Raw genomic sequence first — 26,331 nt, forward strand, 5'->3', positions numbered from 1 at the left:
CAACCCTCCAGCACCTGGCCGCCCCTCGGCCGTCGTGGGGACTCGGTTTCCCTCCGGGGGTCGCGGGGTCGGGGGGCGCGCGGGCTGCGCACGGGCCTGGGCACCGGCGGGGGCGCGGCCGGCGCGGGCTCCGCCCCCGTGCGCATTCCGGGCGGGGCGCGGGCCTGCCGGGGCTCGCCCCAGCCCCCTCCCCAGGGCCGCCCTCCCGTCGGGCCGCGCCCGCCTCCCTTCCCCGCCCGGCCGCGGGCTCCGCCTGCGAGAGGCCGAAGCCGCGGCGGCCGCCGCCGTTGCCGCCATTGACGTCAGAGGGGCGGGCACATGACCCCGCGGGGACCAATCGCGCGGGCGCGAGCGCTCCCGCAATCTCCCCGGCAGCCGGCGCGGCCCCCGCCCGCAGGCACTCGCGGACGGACGCGGACACACGCACTGCACAGCGCGCGGCGGCGCGGGCCGAGACACGCCCGCCGCCCGCCCGCCCGCGGCCCCCGCCCCCGCCGCCGCCCGGCCCGCGCCCGCCGCCCCAGCCGTCCGCGCCGAGCATGCACCCGACGAGCTAGGAGGAAGCCGGCCGCCGCAGGAAGCGCCGCGCGCCGCCGCCGCCGCCCCCGCGCCCGCCCCCCGCCCCCCCACCCTCGCGGGCGGTGGGGGGGTGCGGGCCCCGGATCCGGGGGCCCCGCCGCCCAGAGCCAGCGCCGCCCCGCTCCGCGCGCGGCCCCCGCCCCCGCCGGCCATGGATCTGACCAGCAGCGCGGGCGGCGGCGACCCCCGGCAGATCGAGGAGACCAAGCCGCTGCTGGGGGGCGACGTGTCGGCCCCCGAGGGCACGAAGATGGGCGCCGTGCCCTGCCGCCGGGCCCTGCTGCTCTGCAACGGGATGAGGTACAAACTGCTGCAGGAGGGCGACATCCAGGTCTGTGTCATCCGGCACCCGCGGACCTTTCTCAGCAAGATCCTCACCTCGAAATTCCTGAGGCGCTGGGAGCCGCACCACCTAACGCTGGCCGACAACAGCCTGGCGTCCGCCACGGTGAGTCGCCCCGCGCGCGGCTCCCGCGACCGTCCGCGCCGCCCCCGGCAGCCCGCGCCCCCGCCCCCGCCCGGCCCGGGGACCCCGAGGCGGAGGCTCGGCCGCGGTCGGTGTCCGCCACCGGCTCCCCGGCTCCTGCGTTCCTGCCGCCGGGGACCGCGGACGGACCTGGGCTGGGCCCCGAGGGTGGTGGAGTTCCCTTTCTGGAGACCCGTGGCCCATCTGGATCCGAGCTGCGGGGGAAAACGAAACGACCCAGAACATCCAGCGGGGGGAAAAAACCCCCAAACCCTACAAAACCTTAAAGCCCCCAGACCCTAAGGATTCCCAGAAAAGCAGTTCCTTTCTTTGCTTTGCCCGTCCTTTATTCTTCTCCTGCCCGGGCAGGCAGGCAAACTGGGTGCTTCCCTCTCGGAAAATCTCATTCGCACCTTGGGAGGTCGGCGGGGGAGGGGGTCGGGGTCCTGCAACATCGCCCACGGGGTCAAGTTCTGGTGGAAGCTGGCATGGCATTGTCTGTGGACTGTGTGTGCGCGTGTTTTGTCGCTGGAGGACCTATTTTGTTATTGTTTTTCACTCTATGGCTGGGGCCGGGTCAGCTTGATGAGATGGAGAGGAGAATCCACAGATCTCCTTTTGAAATCGAATCTGCAAATGGTGGCCTTCTTCCTGGAGAAAGACAGCTGTGGTGGGCTCAGCGGGGGGAGAGGGGGTGGCGGGTAGGAGCCTGAACAGGATGCTTTGTGTTTTGAAACAAGGACAGTTTCAAATACGGCTCTGGCTTGGCCTGAGCTTGGCTGAGGGGGTCCCATCCTCTTGGGAGAGGGGGCCGTGTCTTTCCCAGAATGCACACTCCCCCCAGGGCAGCTGGAATCCTGTTTACTAAGCACAGTGGGAGGGGGCAGAATCCAGCGCCTGCCCACACCTGTGCCAGAAAGCCCAGCCAGGAAACAGGGTGTCGCTTACATGGCATGTCACAAGCGTGTAGCGTGTGTAGACATTTCCCCGGCATCCATGTTCCCTTGGCAGTGTGTCACAGGCCATGACACATGCTCCGAGGAATGGGGAGGGGGGAAAGTTAGCCCAAGAATCCTACTCCTGCTTCTGCCCCGCACCCCAGCCCCCAGAGAGTTGAAACACACATGGACTTTTATTCTGAATTTTGGGTCCAACGTCCCAGAGAACACCTATTTTTTCTTCCCTGTGGGCAGCTGGTGCAGTATCTGCAGACTGCTTTCTGAGGCAGGATTGCTGGCTGCCGGGAGGCGGCCTGGTCCTGCTTCCAGGCTGGTACGCCTTCTCAAACCTGCCTCTAGCCACAGGCCTCGGTGTTTGGCTTTTCATTTGGTGGAGGGAGAGCTTCCTCAAATTTGCCAGCACCCAGGGTTTCAGATTCAGAAAGCTCTGGTGACTCCCTGCTTGGGCTCTGAAGTCTGCCTTGAGAATGTTCACCTGGCTGGTGGGCTTTACTGAGCTTTGTTCTTTTCTTCTGCCACCCCTCAGAATGAAGAGAGGTTGAGGGCAAGAGGAAATAGTTGAAAGGGACAGTGGCCTGCTGTGGAAAGGGCAGGCTGAGCCCGTACTCCCTGGGAGAAGCCAGGAGAATTGATGGCTCTGCTGCTGGCCTTCCTGGTTTGGGGGAAGCCAGCTCTGGAGGCCAAAGGCCCCCAGCTCACCCTGGTTGCTCAAGAGGCATGTTTGAGAGGGAGAGCAAAGGAAGAGGGATTGAAGCTGCGCCTGTACTCTTAAGCAGCCAGAGGCCCCTTGCCCACCTTGGCCAGGCAAGGTGCTGGTGCCTTTGCCAGCTTGTACCTTCCTGAAGAACACCTGTGATTTCCAGTATTGGGACTCAGGGTTATCCATGGAACAAGTTTCATCTTGGCGGAGCCTTGCCCTGGCATTAGGAAATGTGGGAAGAGGAACTAGGAGGAAAAGCCAGTAGGCTGGCACTGTCCCCTCTCCACCGCCTTTCTCCACCAAACGCTGTGGGCGGGGCATCCTGCAGTCTAGCCCTTGCTCCTTGGGGGCTCAAGTGAGGTCCAAGGCTCCCCCTGCCCTCAGGGCCTGTGAGTGTGGAGGTGGGGCCCATTGTTCAGGTCAAGGGGGAGGCTGGAGCTGTAGCCTCCACGGCAGAGGTAGGGTTGGGATTGTCACCTGGGACCTTGTCAGGGGTGAGACACCTGCCTGGTTGGTGTCCAGGCTCTCTGGAAGCAAAGGAGCCCCTGTGGGGTTTCCCAAAGGCCTGGGCATTATGTAATCTGTCTGCATTTTATATTGCGGCCAAGCACTCTATTGAGAAATATTAGCCCAAATGAAACAAAGGTGAATTTGAGTGCATTTCACTACAACAAAAACCCTTTGCAGCCCTGTGGCTTTGCAGTGTTCCCTGCCTATCCTTGAGCTGCCGATAGATCAGGTGTTTCACACAGGGTCATTTCTTCCCAAGAAGTGTATGTGGCTTATTTTTTAAGCCCAAATCAAAACCATTTGGAAATTATCCAGTTAATTGTGTGGGCTTCAGGAACGACCCAGAGTGATTGATCTGGATTCATACCAATAAACAAATCAAATACTCTCTTTTGCTCAAACTGTCTGAGGAGTCTATCTACACGGATCCAGTTACCCGAATCATGAGCAATAAAGACCAGGCTTCCAGGAGACGCGTTAGGCTGGGGTGCAAGCTGGTGGGGGCCCCCAGCCCTCCCTGACTGGTGGCTTTAGTGGGGCACACCCCTAATCTGGACCTCTCTTGGTTCCTTTCTGGGGATACCTAAAAAGGACTCTGGTGCTGTGGGACCTGAAGCCCCTCCCCTGGCCTGGCTGTAAACTTTGCCCTCTGTGGGTCGGGTCACCGCCTGCCCTGTGCCTGGTCTCCTGGGCTGGTTACTGATTAAATCATTGCAGAGCCAACAGTGTGCCCGACATGTCTTGTGACAGGCGGCCAGGTTTGATGCGCCCTGTGCTTGGAGACTTTGGATCCTGAAGGCTGTAAACAAAGGAGGAAGCTCAGGCTGATGTGGGAGGGGAGGTGCCGGGACCTGGCGACACCCTCATCTGGATGTGGTGCCCCGTTCCCCTTTGCATCCAAACTTCAGCCACCCCCCCCTTTAGCTGTCGCAGGTGTGCTTGTGATCAGCATCCAGGGCTCTGCCTCAGCGTCGCTCTCAGCAACACCAGAATCCATTTTGCTGTCCTGGTCCCTGGGCTGGATTTGATCGCCTGCTAGACGGGTTCGGCTGCTGGCAGAGGGCTTTGTCTGGTCTTTGTTTCCTCTGCATCAAGGGAGCCCAAGCAAGCTGCTTACCTTCTATCTCATCTTACTTTTTAAAAATGTGGCACGCAGCATCTCAGAATGGTGGGTGTAATCCCGACAGTCCTTTACTCACAGGGGTTGGGGCACAAGTGGCAGTGGGGCACAAACTGTATTTGAGCTGGTTCTTGAATTCTCACCACTCTGTCGCTGGACTGAGACATAGGGCATCTTGTCAGCTGTGGGCAAGACAAGCCAGCGGCATTCCCTCCGTTTCCTTAGTCAGGTGGTCTCAGGGTGGGAGGGGGCGAGGGGAGCATCCTCTAAACCTGGACTTGTTTAGCAGATACCGACTGAGACCTACTGTGTGTCATATCTGAGCTGAGCTAACGGTCCAGATGTTGTGGTTTCTACTTGAGTATTAAAGTCTGTCCTCCAGAGGAGTCGCCAGTCCTGGAACCCATCTGTGTGCACACATGCATGTTAGTTTTGTTCATTTTTGTCACATACGTCCCTCCTCCATGTGCCTGTCCTTCCTTCCCTTCTTTGCTGTGTTTGGCGTTTTTCATGGTAGTTAGTAATAAATAAACAGGTTTTACCGTTTTTTTTTTTTTTTTTTTTTTGGTCATAAACTTTTGGAATTCATCAAATTTGTTTCCTAGATAACTTGTCTGATTGGAGACAGGAATGCTGAGCAGGAGAGGCACAAACAGCCACTGCCATCTGCCTTCCCAGGCTGTCCTAAGGGTGCATTTTAGGAGATTGCCCTTTCTGGCTGCGGCGACATTGTGCCAGTCCAGGTAGTGGGTGCCTCCTCGTGAGTGGCCGTGCGAGGAAGGCACGTTGTGGCTTGGTCCTGGCTGCTCCTTGATGCCTTCCTTGGCAGGGGAAGTGGGTATTTCTGGGGCATCATCTGGGGCAAAGCTCAGGGGAAGCCCAGCAGCCAAGTCATCCCCACAAGTGTCCAGGGCACCCCTCCACTGGCAGAGGACAGCGAGCTGGCCACCTCTGTGGGCCAGCCAGGACTTTACTCTTCCCAGGGGACCCACTGGGTGTTTTGTTGGAATGGATATTTGAGATGGACTGGTTATGCCTTTGATTAAAGGATTAAATGAGATTAAGCGAGGCAGCCTATGAGGAGTGTCCCTACCACGGGGCAGAATAAACTTGGGCTGTGCTCTCATGGTGCGGGGTCCAGGTGCAGAGGTCCCAACTTCCTGGCTGTGTGACTTTCCCTTGTTGCTCTCCTTCAATGGGCCTTGATTCTTCATCTGTGGGCCATGGTCGTGCTTTGTTTAGGGGATGGCTGTAGCTGGAGAACTCAAAATAGCCACTGCTAGGACAGCTGGCACATAGTAGGGGGCAACGTTCGATCCATATTCCCACTCCTGGTTTCCTACTTTCCCTGAAAGCTTCCTGAGATTCTCTACAAATGGAAGAGATTATTGCTACTTAAGAATGGGGGGCCTCCAGAGAAGATCCTCCTGAGAGGGACCTTGCATTGGGGAAAGTTAGGGGTGTTGGGCAGAGCTGCTGTAAATAAGGGCACCGAGGTTGTTGTGAGCAGTTTAAGAAAAATTCTTCAAGGGCATGGGCTAGTTTCTTAAAAAACAACCTGCCCATGGAAGCAGTCGTGTGCAGATCCAGTACATTTAAATTGTCTCTGTCCCTAAAACCCCTCGTTGCTCTTGTGTGTCCTGCTGACCTTTCTGAGCATGTGCAACCATTGCTCATTGGACACTGCATTCAGGTCATTCAGATCAGCTGCTGTCTCCTTTTTATTTTTTAATTTGTGCTGGAGACTGAACCCAGGGCCTCACTTCACTGACTGAGCTGTGTCCCCAGCCCCTGCTGTCTTCTTTTTGACAGCTGTGTAACTTTCCGGTGTTGAAGCTTGCTGTAGAGTGGGTGTACCGTCTCCTGTTGATGAATGTTGACATTAGGCCTAGTTTACTATTTCAAACAAGACACTTTTTTTTCTTTTGGCGCTGGGGATTGAACCCAGGGGCACTTAACCACTGAGCCACATCCCCAGCCCTTTTTTATATTTTATTTAGAGACAATAGAGACAGGGTCTCACTGAGTTGCTTAAGGCCTCACTAAGTTGCTGAGGCTGGCTTTGAACTTGCGATCTTCCTGCCTCAGCCTCCTGAGCTGTAGGGATTACAGGCGTGTGCCACTGTCCCCGGCTGACACTTGCGTTTTTCCTGTTTTGACAACTTTAACCTTTGCTGGCCCTCCCTCAAACAGAACACAGGTGAACCTGGGACTCTGACAAGGACCCTGAGCTCCACCCTGAGGACAAGGGTCTGAGCTTCTCTACCTGAGAGCCTCTTGTTTGCCCCTGGACTTCCTGCTTTGCCCAGAGTGGAAGTCAGGCTGCTTGGGCCTTGGGAGGGAGGGGGAAGTGAGAGTTTCTCTTCCCCACTCCTGGCCTGGTGAGGAAGCTCTGGCGTGCCAGCGCGCTCAGGGGGGCTGTGCACACTTTGCAGGGGAGCTTTGCTTAGGGCACGGGGGCCCTAAGTCACTGCCGGGCTTGGAGCCGGGTGGGGATGTGGGTGCCTGCAGGAGGCGGTGCCTGCTGTGTGTACTGAGGCAAAAGGCTCTCACAAAAAGGTTTCCCATCTTCAGGAGCCTTTCTTTATCCCACCACCAGGAAGCAGTTACCTGTGCTGGGTGTCACTGAGGTAGTGGGAGGAGATAGCGACCCGCAGAGGGTTGTGGGAGGACACAGGTGAGCTTCAGTCCTGTCTCTCTCTGTCTTCCCAGATGGTGGCCTTGGGCAGGCCACCCAAACCCGGCCCTTATCTGTAAGGTGAGGATTATAGGGACTTCCTTCTAGCCTTGGTGTCAGGGTCAAGGGGGGTCAGGCTGCAGGTTGCTCGTGCCTTCTCCAGCAGATCAGTGCCATGGAAGACCATGAATGGCTAAGCGAGAGAATACAGCTGGTGACCGGGACCATGGGGAAGGCCAGGCAGGCACTGCCTGGGCACTGGGGCCTGCTGCTTTGTGCAGATACCGACCCGGGGAAGAGTATTCCAGGTAGAGGGAGCGGCAGGTGCACCGCCCTGAGGCTGGACGGGAATTAGAAATCACCCCGAAGCAATGGGCGCACAGTAGGTGCTCTCTAGCTGGTTTCCTTCCCCTAATCTCCAGGAGCTGTGATCTGTTAAAAACTCAGCGTGCCTCGAGATGTGCTGGGTGAGAGTCTCCCCATCCTCGTGCTTCTGCTGGGTGCTTTTTTCTCTCTCTCTTTTTTTTTAAAAACCTGGCTCCCTCCCAGGGAATAGTGAAGAATACCTTTGTAGTGTGCTTTAAGAGGCTCTTACATCACCCAGCCCAGCAAAACTCTTAGCAGCCCGCTAGCTGCCTTTGTCAGTAACTAGGTTCCAAGCATCCTGGGTCTAGACTCATCTCATTCAGCCCCGGCTTTGCCCAGCTGGGACTCACCCAGGTCCTGCCTCGAGCCCTGTCTTGGTTCCTGGCTGTGCGGTGTCAGTGGCCACCAGAGAGGAGAGCGTTGTGATGAGGCGGTGAACTCTTCTTGGGGGGAAGCAGGTGAGCTGGCTTCTTCAGTGCCCAGGTGTGTGGACCAGGCAGGGCAGGGGCTTCCTTGGGCTGGCCCAGGTGGGGTTCTGAGGAGAGGGAGGAGACACCAGGCCTCCTGCTGGCTTCCTTGGGCGTCCTGGGCCAGTCCCAAGCACCTTAATGGTCCAGCTCAGCTGAAAATGGAGTGTGCAGTCTGGACACACCCAGACCTGGTCCCCACTCCTATTTTGGCTCCCTGTATAGCTCAGGCGATGTGTTCCCCAGGGAGGAAGTGCAGCCGCTGTGTAAAGTGGGCTGTTTGGGTGAGCTTGCCGCTATGACAAATAGCACTCATAGTGGGGTGGCTCCTGCAGCATTTGTTGGGGGACTGCCCAGAGGGTGCTGTCCTACTTGATCTTGGGGGTACCCAGACTCCTTCACACTGGTAGGGCTGTCCCTCCTCCAAGTCTTCCACTGAGAGAGGTGGGGCAAGAGAGGGGGTACAGATGAGCTGCACAGCGTAGGACGGGGGTGTGGTTTCCACGTGTGTCCAGGAGGAAAAGAGGCTAAGAGTGATTCCTCCCACCTTTGAACTTCCCAGCGTCCCAGGAGCAGAGCTGCTTCTCTGGAAAGGAAATTCAGACAAGGTCTCCTGTAGTTCTGAGCTTGAGGTTGGTAGCAGGTTGGGAAGGTCTGCAGCCTTCTCTGTTGGGGAATTCTGGAGGGTAAGAGACCCTGTCGCAGGACCTGGGGCTCTGCCTCATAATTACAGCCCTGTTGCTCACCATCAGGGTGCGCCAGGTGCTGTGGCATTTCATTTTTAGAGCATTCTCATGGGGTGAGCATTATTCCCACTTTACAGATGCCATGATGGAGACTCTGGGGGGACTGGGAGGAGGTGGAGCTGGGGGTCAAAGCCAGGTGTGACCCCTGCTCATGTGTGTGCACGAGTGTGTACTGCATCTGCTGGGTAGGTGCGAAATCGCTTCAGCCTCCTGCAGACACGTCGGAGTTGGACGGAAGCGGGCTTGGCAGTTAAGTGTTTGCCAGATATTTCCAGGGAGTTCAGAGGCTGGAGTTGGAGTGTGAATGGCAAGGATTTGTCGAGGCATACTTTAACGACTCGAACACCAGGGACTGCACCTGCAGAGCGGCTGCCCCCACGTGCTACACTGGCTCAGTCAGGCACCGTCTTCCCTCCCGGTGGGCTCACAGGTAAATGGGGGTGACTACAAATCACACCATGCTGCAGAGCAGAACACACGTCCTCAGAGAGGTTTGTGCCTTGTCCATGTCTTCGAGGGGAGGAAGTAATGCCATCTGGTCATGGAAGGCCTTCCTAGGAGAGGCCCATCTGGGTGGACAGAGTGGGACTGAGACTGCTGGAGATAGGATGATGGTCACAGGTGGGAATGGGCAGAGACACTGTTGAAGCAAAAAGACAGAGGCCTCCCCTGCTCTGGGAGGCTGCACTGTTCTCTAGTGGTGTGCACCGTCGGGGCAGAGGAGTGGTAGATGACCAGGTCTGCCACTGCCTGCTGGTTCAGGGACTACCCATGTGCACCTGAGCAGGGAGGGCCCTGATGACCACTTGCAGGGCGGATGGTGATGACCACCTGAAGAGACTGAGGAGGCCTCTTCATGAAGCTTCAGGGATTTCCAAGGCCCCAGGGCCAGGCGGTCAGTCACTGTGGGGACCATAAAACGGTCACTATGTGTGATTTGATTACGTTTCCTTTAGCGAGGCGCTGCTCTTGGTGGGCTGCATTGGAGAGCCCTACAACCTTATAAAATACCTTTACTCTCCCATTTTACAGATGGGGAAACCGAGGCAGTGCCTCTCAGCAGACATTGTTTGGATGAAAGAGTGGATGGATGGATGAATGGAAACAAATGAGACCTGCAGTTGCCTAGCCAGGAGAGCCCTCCTTTTGGAAAGGGAGAGGCCGCATAGGGAGAAAGATACTTTGACATCTCCACCCCTCCCCTCCTCATAACCTGCATGCCTCTCTGGCTCTCTGTCCGCTTGTCACACCTCTCCCCTGCTCCAGGGCTGTGATTCAGCTGAAGAGAGCATTTGGGCAGCGTCTTCAGCGTAGTGCCCGAGCATGGTGTGACAGCCAGCCTCCATGTGGACACAAGTGCAAGGATTCCTGGCCCCCTCCTGCAGCCTGTGAAGTCACAGTGGCCAGGCAGGTCCTGACGGGCTTTTCACCAGGGGCCTCCAGTGCTTGGATCCCAGGCCCCAACCCTCCACTTCACTCTTGGCCCCCAGGGCTCTCCCTTCCCACCTTCCTTTCCTTGAGGCCTGGGGCCAGTTTAGAATAGGCCTGGGCTCTTGGAATGGTGATCTCAGTGGGCTGTGGCCCAGGCCGAGAGACACCTGGGCACCTAGCAGATGACGCAGGGGTGTCACTTGGCCTTGTGTCTGCAGTGAGGAAGTGCATGGGGTCGTGGCAGTGGGGGCTGGGCTGTCCTGTGGAAAGGGGAACCATGACTTGTTGATGTGTTTTGCTCTGGCTGGTTTGTGTTTCGTGACCCTGTGACTGAGGCTTGCTTCAGGGGCAGGAAATCAGTGCTTGGGGCTTCCAGTTGGCCAGTGATGTGCACCTTCAAGAAGGAGTGAGCATGACCCCAGGGTAGTAAGGATCACTTCTTCCAGCCATTTGGGTTCTTAGCTGAATTTGTGCACTTGATTCCCACATCACCCCCTGTGCTAGGAATTTACACAAGTGGAACCCAGAGCCAGTGGCCTCTGAATTCTGCCGTGACTCCACAGGATTGTGGCAGCAATGCCTGAATTACCAGCCAGGAAGTGGGAATGACAGCTCACACCTGTGTAGCACTCCCTGTGCGCTGGGCCCAACCTGAGCCTTCACGTAGGTGAGCGCTTGTCAAATCCTGTGATGTCCCTGTTTACACCTGAGCGCGCAGTGGAGCTGGTGTCTGTTCCAGGGCTGTGGAGCCCCAGAGTAGGATAACTGCTTGTGGCTGGTGGCAGGGTTCGGGGGCTTAAGAACAGAGCGTCAGAAAGGCCTCAGGTTGGGCCTGGGTGCCTCTGTGCTTCGAGGAGGGTCTTGTAGAAGAGGGAGCTTGTGGACCAAGCAGAGGGTTCCACCCAGGCGGAGCGGGCCTCCCAGGATCTGCTGGGGTCCAGCACCAGGACTTCAGCCGTCTTCCTGCAGACCTGCTTGTGAAGAGCCGCCGGGGACTTGTGCTTCTCACGGGCCCTTTGTTGGTCCTGGGATGCTCACTTGCTCTCTTGGAGCCTCAGATTCGTTGCCTGGGATGGCCCGAATCTCAGGAGCCGCCTGTCAGAGATGACTGTGAGGACGTGGCCAGGCCAGCGTGGAGACCCAGGTCCTCTGGGGTGGGCTGTGGCTCAGTGGTAGAGTGCTTGCCGCAGCCCTGGGTTCGATCCTCAGCACCACATAGAAATAAATAAATAAATAAACAAACAAACAAATAAATAAACAAAATGAAGGTATTATGTCCAACTACAACTAAAAAATAAATATTAAAAAAAAAAAGAAAAAGAAAGAAACCCAGGTCCTCTGGGGAGTGGTGCCCGCCTGCCTGTGGCTGAGGGCCGTTCTTGTCCCTGAGTTCTGGCATACTTATCGCCGCTCCATTGCCTTGGTGGCCTCTAAGGGCCACCTTCCTGGGTTGGAGTGGGACCCATGGTATGGCACTTCCCCAGCTGGGTAGCCCGGGAAGCCCTGCTCCTGGCTCATCTTTCCGCCAGCTGTTCACCTCTCTACTCGTAAGACAGCAAAAGTAACAGCGCGCAGTGACTATGATGATCTCGTGAAATAAAGGAGGAAAAATTCTCCCATAGCCCTGTCCCCGGAAGTCGCCTGTCACTGCGGAGAGCCACCTTTGCTCCTTCCCTGGAGGGCAAGTGTGCATGGATGCAGTGTGGGACTGTGGAGCACTTCTCGGGGTCTCCAGTGCCAAGTCCCCTCACTGAGTGCTTCATACAGGCTCAGCAGTCTAGCTAAGGGCTCACTTGACCCTGTAGACAGCGGGGCCAGCCCTGTGCACTGCAGGATGTTGAACAGTGTCCCCAGGGGCCAGGACACTGCTTCCCACAGGTGTAACAGCCAGTCAGCGGATGTTGCCATATGTCCCCAGGGGCCACGTTGCCCTCAGGTGAGAATCACTGAATTCAAGCCTGTAATTGTCACCCCCACCTTGTGGGGTCTTGCTTCCTGCAATTGGCCACCCTTGGCAGAGCTGGAAGCTCATGCCCCCCACTGTATTTACCTTGTTTCTTCAGCGTTGGCCTGGAGCTGTTCTGAAAACTGGTGCCGCAGAGTCAACCCCTTCCCCTGTGTCTGGTGTGGTGGGGCCAAGAGCCAGGTGCGACTTGGCCCCCTGCCCCAAGGAGGAAACCTTGGCCAGCCAGAGCATTAGCAAGAGTCCCCTACCTCTGATCACTCCCAGGGATCCACCCCTGTACCTTGATGACTCAGGACTTCAGAGATCTGGGTGGTTGAAAAGGGAATTGCATCATGTCAGTAGAGAGAGAAAATTAGCTTTAGAAAGTTTTGGTGTAAGGAAAATACCTTGAGACCTGCTTCGAGTATCCTGTCTTGAGTGGAATAGGTTGTGTGGGGGCTGAGGGAGTAGGGCGGAGGGCAAGCGGTCCGGGCGGCCACCTGGCTTCTTGGCTTTCCACAGAGGCCATCACCTGCTGGACCCAAGCTCCACTCCAGGTGGTGCAGTGAGACCTTCTGCTTTTTGGAGCTGATGGAACTATATCCTCAGAAAAGATACGAGAAGGAAGGTTTGGAGTTGTGCGTGGTCTTGGCAGCAGATTAAAAGGGAGAGAGGTCCCAGGCCAGGGAGCAGTGTGGAGGAGGGGCAGGGCTCTTCTGTTGTCTCAGTGGCAAGCAGTACCCTTGGGGCTAATGCAGCCCTTGGGGCCAGGGTGAGCTGGGCCTAGCAAGGCTTCGGCCCCCTCCGGCCCTCATCTGGGTGCTCCTGGGCAGGGCTGCTGCCTGGCCTCTCTGGGAAGCCTCCTTAAAGAGGCCTGCCCTGTGGACTGGATCAGGGAACGGGAAACCAGCCCCACTTTGAAACCCTGAACACACTCGTTCTCAGTTGTGAATTGGGGGTGGGGTGGGGATGAGGCCACCACCTCCATCCCCCCCTACCCACCACGGTCGTGCTGCAAGTTCTGCTACCTAACAGTCGCTCACCCTGTGCCGACTTCCTGTGGGATCTTGAGCTTGAAGGCAGGGTTTGGAGTATCTGTCCTAGAATCCCTGATGTCTGAACAGACCTTCGATGAACACTGTGGCTTGAAGGGGAACATTGGGGACCCAGGCTGTGAAGAGAGAAAAGTCTCCGTTTTCTTGGGAGACCCCTGCCCTGTTTGGTGGCCTTGGAGTCGTGGGAGGCTCCTGTAGGGTGTGACCGCATGCGGGAACTCCAGGTCTCGGTGTCTGGCCTAGGTCCTAACCCAGCTGCCAAGGCCCCAGCTGGAGCGGAGGGAGCCTGCCTTTGGGGGCCGTAGATGTTGTTGGTGGCTTCACCTCAGCTTTCAGCAGCAGTGCTTGGAAAACAAGATTTCGATCTTGGAAAATATGATTTAAAAACAGAATTGAAAGTTGCTTTTCTTTTCTAAACGATATTGCCCCTGACACATGCGCTGGAGCTGAGCGGTGGCCTTGGTCTGAGCATAGCGATGCGACAGACCCGCTCGCGGCGCTCCCTGGGCACACCTGTCACAGGACCCCATCCAGGACTGGCCTTCTGCCTCGGATCCCCCACGTGGGTCCACCATGGCCAGAGCCCCTGCTTTTGACGGAGCCTGGGCAACCACCCTCTCTGGGGGCAGCGTGCTGTGTGGTCTCAGCCCTGTTACCCTGTCAGTCCGTCATCACGTCTCTGCTGCCACGAGGGGCTTCTTCCTCCGGGCCCTGCCCAGCCGGGTTTGAATGCTGAGATCCAAACCCATCCGCCACAGTAGGTTTCTGCCACACCAGTCCTAGTGCCCTCTTCCTGGTGGGAGGAAGGTCCTTTCCTGTCTGTTGAATGAGGACGGGGACCATGAGTCCCCACCAGGCCCCACTGTGGAGCTTCCTAAGAAAGAGGCTGTGTCCAGGGTGGACCCCGGTCCATCTGGCTGTTCTGTCTCCGTCTTTGTCTGGACACCACACCTGCCATTCTTTCCTATGCCTGAGGACCTGCGCCGCTGGCTTCAGCAGCTCCCAGGCCCCTGGCTCTGGGTGGTGTAGCGGAGAGCCTGGAGGGAGATGAGGGAAGGGGGAGCCAGCGGGGTCCCATTCTCCAGCTCTCCTTCTTGGCTGGGGGGCAGCATCTTAGCACAGCTGCCGTGCTGTCACCCCTGCACCCAGGTTGAGTGACTAGTGGGAGGAACACTTGCTGCAGAGGCAGGGTGACCAGTTGTCTTGTCTTGCCTTGGACTGCCGGAGGCTTTGCCCTGGAAGTTCTGTATCCTGGGAAGCCCCCATTTCCAGGCAGACAGGGACAACAGGTTACCCAGGTAGAAAAAGCCTCTTTCCCAGTACTCCTCCCGGGCCTTAGTCTGCAGTCCTTTTGTTTAAATTTCCTAAATCCCACCATTTTGTGTCAGCCATCTGTTTCCTCCCAGGACCCTGGCTGACACAGGAGCGTGGGGAGGATGGAGTGTTTCCAGGTCTTCTTCCCGTGAGAGCACATGGTCACCATGGCATGCTGCTGGACATGGGAAAAAGACAGAGGTCTCCTGCCCTGGACTCTTCTGAATATTCCCTCTTCTGAGAACAGTGGTGTGTTGGGGTGATGATGGTGGTGGTGGCCCTGTATTGGTCTCCTACAGTGGGCTTGCTGTGAGGACCGTTGATGCACTTTTGTGCTTGATCACTGCCGTCGGTGAAGACTTCCTCAAGTGGAGGAAACGTGCGTGGAGAGGTGGAGTAACTTGCCAAGGGTTAGGTTGGGCAAGGGTCCGGCCAGGGTTGCCTGCCAGCGTTCCCTGGGAGCTTGCACGCTCGCCAATGAGGTGTTTGCAAAACCCATACTTTCGTAACTTCTGGCTCGGGTCAGTGTCTTGTTGGGCCTGAGGGCTGGGGTCTGATGTTTTCCACTTCTCCCATGTGGCACAGAGTGTGCTGGACTGGCTGGGCGGCCGGCTCTGGTTTGGCCAAATGCAGCTCATATTGGAAAATGAATCTGTTTTCCATTTGCCCCCTACCCTCTTTACACATTTATATAATTAGGGTCAGAGCCAGCCGAGTTGGAGCAGAACCTGCGAGTCATCTAGTTCTGGGAGGGCCAGTTCATGACATGGATGGTACTACTTTTCCTTGCCTGGCCTGTGGTCAGCATTGCTATCAGTCCTAGCATAATCAGTCTTCCCGGTGGGCCCAGAGACGGCCATCGCTAGTCACTGTTGGTGTGCAGGGAGACCTGTCGGCCAGCCTAATGCAGTCCAGCCTCTCCCATTGTCTGTACTAGGGACCCAAGGTCTAGACCCAGGGGAGCCCCTGGGGTGTGGAGCCTTCTTCACGCGGGATGCTTGCTATGACAGGATGACTTTGGGCTGAAAGTCTGTGTTTGAACAAGGGGTGGTGAGTGGACAGGACTTGGGTTTTGCACAGTGCATGGGTTGGGGGTTCAGATCCTGATTTTGATCCTGTTGTAACTTTGGGTAGGTCACGTAACTTCCTTGAGCCTTGTCTGGGAGTGGAGGCTGCAGTGCCCGTGTCCCAGGATCGCGAGGAAGAAATGACTTGGTGTGTGTGTCACACACTTAGCCGGCATTTCCCAAGTGCCTCATAGTCACTGTTGGGGCCTCCAGGTGGCTGTCAGCTGCACAGAGGAGGCCCCTGTGTCCAGAGAGCCTGGCTGCCCCCAGGAAGGGCACTTCCTTTCTTCCTGTCCCTTTTCAGAGGCCTGGGACTACCCTGGCCGCCGTCTTTGACCTCTTCTCCTGGCTTTCCGCTCACACTTGGGCCCGTTTATCTCACGTGACTTGCTTTGGGAAGTGCTTCGTTTCTCTTTTCTTTCCTGGTGTCATCCTCATCCTCAGATCATCACAGCGATCAAAGTGACAGACTCTTCCTAGTGAATGGAAGTCCTGGGACCCTGGCCTAGACTTTCATGAGCGAGGAACTCCTTTTGAAAATTTGCCAAAGGGTATGAATCCTGGCAAAATGGTAAGATGCCGGGCTCGTAAAGTTTGGCAGCTCTCTGTCTTGTAGCATGTATAATTCAGGTGTTCCGAGGGATTCCTGGGCCTCCCCGGGCCTCCCCATCCCCAGTTATAAACCCACGACAGGGCGTGAGGCTTCACGGCAGCAGGAAGTGGAACTTGACACGGAAGTGGACACGTGGACAACAGACGTTTCTTAAGTGTGAATCCTGGGCTTCTGTTCCCAGCTCTGGTCCTCTGCGGGGAAGCAGGTTTGTACTTGCTCGAGCTGTGTTTAGTCTTCTTGAGGGTGGTGAAATATTTCTTCCTTTATCCTAGTCTGGAGTTTCAAGGTTGGCACTTCTTGACCCTAAAATGTTTACGTAAAGGTTTAGAAGTGTTCTTCACTCCTTGATAAGGCAAGAGCGCATCACTTGAGATGTGGGTGTCACGTAGAGGGCCCTTCTGCTGGGGTCAGGCAGGTGGGGCTCAGCCCCACCCCAGCACTTGGGGTGGCTAACACAGGGCGGATGTGGGCCACCTCACCTCTCTGACATGTACAGCAGAGGATCAGAATGACCATGCATCCTTGTTGGTCAGGGGTTAAAAAACACTAGCATAAATAATATGCCCAGGAAGTGCCCAGGTAGGCCATGGGAGATTTTGCATTTACATGCCTTGAATTTAACTCAGAAGTCTGGGTCCCTGTGCTGTTGGCATTTTTACTGAGTCTGTTAGGGAGGCTGCCTGATGAGCCCAGCTGGAGCCCGCAAGTGCCCTCTGAGGTGGTTCTGATGTGGGTCCCCAGCACTTTGGTGAGTCTAACCAGATACTGGGAAGAGAAGCCCAGGGTTTCCTTGTTGTGGAGATGCAGGATCCCAGACTCCGCTTTCTGCCTGCCTGGGCTCTTCCTCACTAGCCCCACCAATCTTTAGCCACGCCCTGCCTGGAGTGAGATGTTATTTAACCGACTGGAGAGAGAGTTCCCGGGCCATTTCAGATGTAGGCAGGCAGCTTTGCTGGGATCATTTCTTTGCTGCTGAATTTTGTATTCGCATGTTCTTACGCCAGAAATGTAGTTGAACTTTTCCTTTTGTTTGCTTCATTACTCCCACCACATTTGGCAGTTTGGTGGGATGGTGGCTGTGTTTTTTATACTCAGGTTCGGTTTTTACAAAGTGCGTCGTGCGCATGGTGGCCTCTCCTCCCTGAGGGTGTTGTAGGGCAACTCCAGCAGCTCTCTCCCAGCCAGTCCTGATTGCCAGGGAAGGGCAGGGCCAGGTGACATTGTGGAATTCATGATTCCTTGAGCCCCTACTGTGGGCCAGGGTCTTGCATACGTCGTCGCTAAGTCCTCTTGTAGAGATGCAGCAACTCCCTGGGAAGGTGGTGTTCCCCTATTACAGGAGAGGGGACAGGTTCCCAGAGATCCTTTGTCTCCCGGGTCCTACGGCTGCAAATCATGAGCAGTGATTCCAGCCCAGGCCAGGCCCACTGAGCTTGTGTACCTTTCCTGAGGCCCCACTGTACCTCCTGGGACCTCAGGGACACCCTGGGTGTCCTTCATGTTCCTTCCCCTTGCAAGATTCCATTGAAGGGAAAATGAAGAGGGTGCTGTTTGGACAAGGAAGGCCTTGGAGAGTTCCTCACTTCTGTAGCCCAGAGGCCTTGCCTGCAGCCTGGGGGTGGCCAGGTCTGTCCCAGCCCCCTGAGTCAGCTGGTGGGGAGGGATGGCTTCTTCTGGGCAGCCAGCTCTGGTATGAAGCTAGAGTTCTGTCCACATCACCTCTCTGACCTGGGGTGGGGAGTCCTTGCCAGTGTGGGCAGGAAGGAGGGGTGCAGAGAAGGCAGCTTCTTCAGCAGTCTCACTGTCCAGGCAAGAGGACCAGGCTCTGAGGGGAGGGAGTGGGCATGGTGAGGGAAGGCTGGGCTTGAGGCGGGGGTGCGCCGCGAGCAAGGAGGGGTGGGCCGCGAGGGGGCCTTCTGCCAGCATCCTGCTAGACTTAGCTCTCAGACCCAAGGAGGAAGATCAGATCTGGTCAGGCCCCCGTCTGCTCTAGGGGGCCATCGAGAACATCTGGGCTGATGCTTTCATCTTACAGCCAGAGATGCGCCACTCCTGCAGGCACCGTCCCTACCTCAGCGCAGCTTCTTGTGTGCCCACTCACGGCCATGGCCAGGCGAGGCTTGGTCAGGAGAGATCTGGGAGGGTGTCATGCATTCATTCATTTTGGCATTTGAGGTTCTGAGTAGTTAGTAATTTTTTTTTCTGAGCTAAACTCTACTCCCTATAGCCATTTGGAAGTGACCATTCAGGGGCACTAATACGTTCACAGCGCGGAGTGGCCCAGACTTCTCATCACTGCTGAGCCAGTGAACACCCGCCACCCCACCCGCTCTCACGGTCGTCTTTGTTCTGTGTGTCTGAGCTTGATGATTTCTGGGTGCCGGTGTGTGTGGAGTCCTGTGGCATCCGTCCGCCCTGGGACTGGCTTGTGACAGCACCGTGTTTCCAGCTTCCACCCATGTGTGTAGGTGTCACATCTCTTCTGTCTTGAGTGGGGGAGGGGGCATTCTAGCGTGTGCTGCCGCATCTCTGTGCCTGTTCTTCCTCCTGTGGACCCTGCGGTTGTTTCCAGACTCACCTGTCCGTTGTGGCTGCTGCAGCTTCCTGTAGTCCCCACCTGCCGTTTTTTTTTTGGGATATGAACCTAAAGGTGTTAAGTTTTTAGAGATGCTCCTTCCCATTACGTAAAGAACTCAGGCAGATTGTAGAATGATTAGACAACACACGTAAACAGAAGATGGAAATGAAGTTCACCTGGAATGCCAACACCCAGAGGTGGTGCTTAACCTTTTGCTCATTTGCATATGCTGGTTTTTCCGTCTGTACACGATCCTGCTGTGTGAGCATCTCTGATGGTGGGTGATGATCTTTGTTCAGAACTATGAAAACTCCACAGGAAGGCCCTGGGCAGGGGAGGGACCCCACTCAGTTTCTGTGACCAAGCTGGTCTCCTAACCATCTCCAGGGGGTGTCCTTGGTGTTTCCTGGGATTGCTCCAGCCTGTGTTTTGTGTCCCTTTCTCTAACATGTGCTTCCTAAATGGACTGTTGAAGCCCCAGGGAGGCTGCCTAGCACAGTGCCTGATTGTGAATATGTTCAATGAATGAAGAAATGATCCAGTGAGTGAACGCATGAACTTAACAAGCAAGGGACCTTGAACTTGGTCCTCTCTGGCCGGGCTTATTCGTCTGCTGCCTTATCAGGCCTCCTGGTGGAGGGGATGGGTGTGGTGACTGACCATGAGTTGTCCTGTCATCTGGGAAGGGGTTTAGACAGCAGGCCATGGGAATTCCCTCACTCCTCAGGCATTTGCTGATGGTCTCCTGCATGTCAGGGTCTTTGCTGGGGCCTGGGCTATGGGAAGAAGAAACAAGGCACCCTCCATTCACAGCAGGGGACCCCTGGTACAAAGAGGCAAGTAGTAAGTGTTATGAAGAGAAGTATATTAGTTTTCTTTTCTTTTTCTCTTCTGCATTTTTTTCTTTCTCTGTTAAGAAGTTGATCCAGTTCACTTTCTTGGATAGGTGGAAGCCGGTGATCTGCAGGTCCTGTGCTTAACACTTCCACAGTGATCCTGGTAGTGATCCTAAGCTTGGGGGCCTCAGTTTCCTTGTGTGGATATTGAGGGAGGATGGTGTGTCTGCTTTCCAGGGTCTTGTGAGACATGAGACGTGACGGTCGTGGTGACTGCTGCTGTTACTGTTGTTATCATGAGCGGGCCACCACTGAATGATGAGTCTGAAGCTACATTTTAAATATGTTTTAAAATTCCCCAGTGGACCCCATCCAGTTGATCAGGGGTCGCCCTCACTGGAGGTGGTTAGTTAGGGTGGTGGACTTAGCAGGGCATCATTTCCCTGAGACACTTGGGCTCAACCGAATTTGTTCAGCCACTCCCTCCCATGTCAGATCTCTGTTTCTCCCTGGGAATGAGGAACAAAAGGGCCTCACTTGAAAGAGCCTGTTGTTCCTTCCAGTTTGGAAGCCAAAGTTGGGTTTCTGCAGCCAGCCCCAGGAGGCATGTGGCCACACAGACTTCTTCCTCTTTCCTGGCCTCATTTTGCACTGATTCTTTTGGGGAGATGATCAAGATGAGCAGAAGAACATAAGGAAAAGAAGCTAACGAAACCCCTGAACTGCCCTCTGAAGCTGGCCCTTCCCATCAGGGCAGGGTCAGCTGCATCTTCTGTGTTCACTGGGTGGGTTTTGTTTGCTGCTGGAGGGCATGGTGATGCCGCAGACTGCCTGATCCTCACCCTGGGACCTGAGGCCCCCTGTCACTGATTGTTTCCAAATAAGGTGCTGGTCGTTACCCTGCTATGTTGGGGAGGAGGGATGAAGTGACATGTCCAGGGCGGGCACTTAGCACAGAGTGTCCTGATAGGGTACCTCGTTCCCCAGCAAGGGCGATCTCCTTTGCCTCCTCACATCTGCCCACCAGGAGAAGTTGGGAGGATCTGAACACCCCACCCTCAAAAATTCCACGTGCACCAGTTCAGGTCTGCAGAGGGAGTTGGTGCCTACTTTGCTGGCCCCTCCCTTTCGCTCTAATGGGGACCTCTGGTCCAGGGGAACAGAATGTGAGACACCCAGTTGGCAGGGCCTTTGTGGCCCTCGGGCCTGAGCTGACGAGCCAGGCTCACTGGGCAGGGGGTGGGGGTGGGCATGGGCATGCACCCTTCCAGGTGCAGCTTGGCTCTGGTCTCTGATGAAACAAGCCGCCCCCTCAGGCTCCAGCAGTGGGTCTGCAGCCCAAGTCCCAGCCCGCCGCTTCCATCCGTGTAACCCTGGGCAGTTGCTTCAACTGTGTGGTCCTCCGTTTCCTTGTGGGCACGTGGCGTTCGAGGATGGAACCCCCTGTACAAAGTGAGAGGAGCGAAGCGAGGAACAGCTCCTGAGGCCTGGGACACGTGCCTGCTTGCACTTTGTCCTCCCAAGTGCGTGGGGTCTTTCTAACTAGGGGATCTCCTGGGCACCCAGTGTCATGCTGAGGGCTGGGCATGCAGGGCAGCAGCTGGGAGGAGAGAGTGGCACCGTCTGTGTCAGTGCCCCATGTGGTCCCAACACACACAAGGGTGCCTCTTGTTGGGTGCTCTTGGGAAGCGCCCTGAGCTGGCTGCTGATGGAGTGTTGGCCTGGCCCGCAGAGGAAGCAGCTAGGAGCTCCAGGCCAGGCCCTGGAGGTGTCGCAGGCCTGGTGCGCCCAGGGGAGGGCAGTGATCCCTGGCTGGTGGGCCTGGGGCACCGTCCTGCAGGCTGGCCTCGGGCTCTGGAGACTTGGGCTGCAGACGTCAGTATGGAAGGCGAATCCCAGGAGCGCTGCCTGAACCATTCTTCCTTTTCAGCCTGGGAAGGGCAGAGCTCTTTGCCGGGGTGTGGGGCCTACTCAGGCTGAGGATCGGGAAAGGCCAGCGGGAGACGAGTGAGCTCAGAGCATTGCCAACAGGGAGGCGGCCTCTTTCCCTCCGCTGTGGTGATGGTGGAGAAACCCGGAGAGGCTGGCCCTGAGGTCCCCCGGACTGGAGGTATCTAGATTCAGGATGGTGGAGAGAGCCGCCTGACCCTAGAAACACTGGCCAGTGATCAGAGCAGCGAGTTGTGAGTTCTACCTTGGGTTTTGCTGCTGGTCTGCAGTGTGACCTTGGGCAGGTAAGTTTACCTCTGAGCTATTGTTTTGCATCAGCACAATGGGCTGAATGGTGGTATTGATCCCAGGGGCTCTCCGCCAGTCATGAGCACACTGTGTCTGGCACAGAGAAAGCAGGGCAGGGCAGGAGTAGGCTCTTGTTACTTCCCGTGCACCACGGCTGTTAACTGCTGTTTCCCAGATTCCAGAGGAGGGCCTGGCTCCACCCAGGGCAGGGAGGGACTGGATGGGGCTTCCCAGGGCAGGTGCTGTCAAGCTCCGGAGTCAGACATTCCTAAGTTCAGGCTCTACCAGTTTGTAGCCATGGATGACATGGGGCAAGTTACTGGAGTTAAATTGAGCACATTAGTTGCATTCTGATTGCCTAGTTACCTCACCTGGAAAATGGGATAACAGCTTTCAGCTCGGGGCTGCTTTGGGGGTGTAGGAGCCTTTGGTCAGTTTTCCTGTTGGAATAAAATTTGCTGACAGCCTTTGGGGTGGGGGAAGGGACAGTGCTTTGGGGACTCCTGCTGCCTGTTAGTGGCACCTTGACCTTGTGTGGAGTCTAACAGCCATCAGCAGGTAGGAGCAGAGCAGACTGGGTTAACGCTTACATTTCCTCAGGCCCCTGTCAGGAGCCCTGGCCTCACCGCTGTGTATTATCTTTTGCAGAAATCGTGAGCAAGGAAGGACAAACCACTTCCTCTGCAGCCTAAAGACTGATCAGATGCAACTTCTGACAGTGTCGGTTTAAAGAGAATTTGACGTTGAGTATATTAGATGAACAAATTGCCTCTGGACTCCACTCTGCTTCTGTGTGTGAGACCAGGGCCCCTCCAGGTCTGGGAGGGCCCTGTGGGTTCTAGAGGTGCCTCACTGAGTAGCTTGAACGTGAAGCTTGCTCACACGTGCAGGATGCCAGCTCTGGTGGCTGGGGCTCCAGGCATTAGCATGGTGTTTGCTAATGTCCTGTGAGCCATGGCGTTTGCTCAGGAAGGCCCGGTCAGTGAGACATAACCTTGATTTCACAACGGCTTTCTTGTTGAAGATAAGGCTGGGTTGGGCCTGAGGTGACTGATGGGCTGCCTGGAGGAGTGGGCCTGGCCTCTCCCCTTCCGCTCAGCCTGCCCCCTAGAAGGCCACAGCACGGCAGCTCCTGGGGTGATACCTGCTGGAGCCACAGAGATTGCAATTTAAGTAAAAAATGATTTGAGTATTGGTTTCCTGGAGTTTACCTACTAGTTTTTAAATAAACACAATTCCTAGCTTCTGGATGTCATCTTTTTCAGTAGCCCCAAGACTTCCAAGGTCAATACAGAAAGAAACCTTTACTTGGGGCAGAAGAGGGAACATTGTGATTGGTGGCCTTGTGCACATACACATGCTGGTATGCATATGTACAGGTACGCATAGCGATAGATACACACGTAGTATACACGTACAGGTGCCCGTATATGCACACACGTGTGCACGCATTGATGCATATCCACACAGAAGCACACATTTGTACACAGGCATATACACATGGACATGCATGCACAAACCCGTGTTCGCACCCGTGATACATATGTGCCCCATATGTACATACATGTACATATTCCAGGGCTATCTTTGGCACTTCTCTTGCCACATTCATACTTAGTAGGTGTGTGACTGTGGGCTGGTCATGTGACCTCCAGCCCTCTGTTGTCTCCTTGATGTGATGAGGTCAGCAGCCACACTCTAGACTCAGGAGTGTGCTCAGGATTCAGGAGGTCATGCAGGGCACAAGCCTAGGCCGCCGCCACCCCCATGTTGCTTGGTTGGCCTGCCTTGGGGCATTGGCCCTCCCTCCCATGTTCTCCCCAGTTGAGTAGATGGTGGGCTCTCTCAGCACACTGAGGCCAGCTCCTGCGCTGTCCTAGGCCCTCTTGACACGGCCCCTGCTCTCAGGAAGCTGGGAGTTCACTGGGGCTGACAGCACACAAATGGGCTCATGAACCACCCGGGTCACTGCAGAGGTGGCACGTGCTGGACAGAAATGGATGTGGGAAGATGAAGGGAGAGCCGGGGCAGCGTGTCTGCATATCTGGGGCTTCTCCAGAGGTGGTGTCCATGCAGGAGCCCGCTGGAAGGCCAGGGGCCGAGCGGTGGAGGCTGGAGGGCAGGCAGGTCCCTGCCATGCGGTCTGCACTCTGTCCAGGACCTTCGCTGCTCCTGTGGCCTGCTTCGGACTTGGCCACACAGCAGCTGCCCAGTGAGTGCTTGGGGGGCGGTCAGCTGACCTGCTCACCTGAGGGTGTGCGGACAGCCTCCCTGCCCCTCCTCGGAGGGTGCTGGATTATGTAGGTCTCATCTTCTCTGGTCCCCTCAGTGTCCTGATTTGTACAGTGGGGGGCCATCAGCTGCCCTGTGGCGTGCGCAGCCTGCAAGCACCCCGTCCCTGTCTCCACGGACAGCTGTGGTGTCACCACCGTCTTCTTTCTTGTTTGTCCTGGGGGAGGGGCTGTAATGGCATTCCTCAGGAGTGAGTGACACAGAGAGGGCAGGGGTGGCGGCCTGGCTGCTCTGTAATTTTCGTCTCTGGGACGGGTTTCAGGCCAGGCTGTCTTCCTTGTGACTGGCGGAGCTGCTGCCCAAGTCAACAGCGGGTGGTTTTGAGTTTGCCTTTGTTTTTTTTTTTTCCCTTTCTTCTCCTTTCTAAGTAGGTCTTTTTCCTTCCTGTGAAACAGAACTGGTGACTTGGATGTGGCGGGTGATAGTAGCAGTCCTCAGCCTTGTGGCCTGAGGGCTGCTGGGGGTTGACTCAGGTTTACTTCCTGTTGAGAGGTTGGGCTGGATGTGGGGCAGTGGGATGATCTGTGGCCACCGGGACCCGTGGGGCTGGTGGGCCCCAGCCTGCCTCAGGGGGGCAGGGACTCGCAGGAGGAGGTTGGGAGCCTGTCCCACCGGCCAGACACACGCACTTGACTTTGCCCACAGTGGGTTTTTTTTTTTTTTGAGTGGGGTGACCTCACGAAGTTGTCTGCATTTAAAGATTGGGAGAATTTCTCTTTTTAAAAAAAGTCCAAATTTCATTTTGTCGCCGTCCTCTCCCTCAGTGGGGAGTGGGGGCAGGCCCTGAATGCGCTTGCCCTGCTGTGCCTGGGGGCCGTGGCCTCTGGGCTGGCAGCTGCTCTCCACGCCCCAGCCCCTGGCCCTCTGTGCCCCTGGCCCTCTGTGCTGGCTTCATTTCCGGCCCGCGGTGCTGAGCCTGGGAGGGCAGGGTGGTGGCTGGGGTCTAGCTGTTGTCACTGCCTCTGATCTCTCCCTTTCTCCCGGCTCCTTCCTGTCTCCTGCTCCCCTCATTCAGCGGTGCTCGCGGGAGGACCCCTGGGTTTGGGCGGGCCTTGTCCTGCTTTCAGACCAGGCCTCTGGTGGAAGGTGCTGCCTGAGGGTCCCAGGTGACTCGGGTCATGGCAGTTGGGGACCCCACCTCTGTGTGATCCCTTCACTCCTGTCCAGTGTTAGCCACACTTCTGTGGGCAAAGGGTGACGGGGAGACAGAGGAACCGCTGGCCACCTGTGAAGGGGCCTCGCGGGGTGCTGTGGTGACCTCCTCTTGGGGCTCTTCTTCCTCCACCTGCCCCTCCTGCCTCTTGTCTCCCTTGGTGCCACGTCAGCCAACCTGGCCACCCTGCCTCTAGCCAGGGGGCAGGAGGCCGGAGAAACAAACGACTGGTGGGCTCGGCGTGGTTCTGGGGAGTGGCCAGGCTTGGGGTGACTTATTTGGAAGCTTCAGCGTGTGGAGGTGAACTGCCCTCTTCACAGAGGACCTGGGGCTTCGCGGACAGTGGTGTGACCTGCGCTTCTGGCTTCCAGGGAGCATGGTCCTGGTGAGGAGGTGCCCACCGAGGCCTCGGCCCTCCCTCCATGCCTCCCACTTGTCTTCTCCCTTTTTTCCTTTTTGGGTGTGTTAAAAAGTCACCTGGTTGAGGCGTGGTTGATAAGCAGTGAACTGCAGGCTCTCGTGTCCTTCTGGGCCAGTGAGCGAGGCCCTGCCTGGGGCGCCCCGGCACACCCCATGCTCGGGGATGGCGGCCTATTCCTGCCATCCAAAGAAGCAGGTGAGACGACAGTACTCGAGCGGGGCCCCTCAGTACCAGATGGTTCCCGCGCAGGTCCTGGGGTGCCTCCAGTTGTCCCCGTTCCTCTCTGGTGGATTCGTCTTGGGACGCTCTGTGTTCACAGGCCGGCGTTGCCCCGGTTCTGGTTTCATAGGGTGGTTTCCTGCTTGGCTTCTTGCTGCGCGCCCTCGGCTGCTTTGCTCACCTGTGTGTGGGGTCCGCCAGGGAGCCTCGTATGGCTCTGGGCGTCCACTCTGTTGTCCCACATGTTGTCCCCTGGCTGCTGATTGGTGGTTCTGTTCGTGGCCTTTTGGGTTGTTGAGGGTTTTTGCTGCTGGAGACGGTGCCGCAGGGAACCCGGGCGTCTCCGGTGCAGGGGTGGGAGGCTTCCTCCCCTCCCTCTTCCCATCCACCCTTTCCCTCTCTCCCTTGCTTTTGTCTTCACTTCCCAGGGTCAGCCAAGACCAGCCCAGGAATCTTCAGGAGATGGTCAAGGGAACGGAAAGGACCCCAGGCTGCTGGGTTTCAGCCTGGACTTGGTGACGGTTGTGGGGCTACTTTTTTCTTGTGAGTCTAAGATGATTCCTGTAGGATGTTAAGCTG

At 56.6% G+C, this 26,331-nt stretch overlaps 1 protein-coding gene across 1 annotated transcript in view; it reads left to right on the forward strand.

The window, feature by feature from the left end:
* The first annotated feature begins 670 nt into the window (after positions 1-670).
* Positions 671-26,331, forward strand: part of Cmip (c-Maf inducing protein) — a 199,655-nt gene continuing 173,994 nt past the window's right edge. The window contains exon 1 of the mRNA XM_046434359.2: positions 671-1,027. Within this exon, the coding sequence (XP_046290315.1) occupies positions 731-1,027 (297 nt within the window). The 5' untranslated portion in view covers positions 671-730. The remainder of the gene's footprint in view (positions 1,028-26,331) is intronic.

This window comes from Marmota monax, unplaced genomic scaffold, assembly GCF_021218885.2.
Source record: "Marmota monax isolate L192 unplaced genomic scaffold, Marmota_monax_Labrador192_F-V1.1 WCK01_AAM20220418_F8-fsc00024, whole genome shotgun sequence".
Classification (NCBI taxonomy): domain Eukaryota; kingdom Metazoa; phylum Chordata; class Mammalia; order Rodentia; family Sciuridae; genus Marmota; species Marmota monax.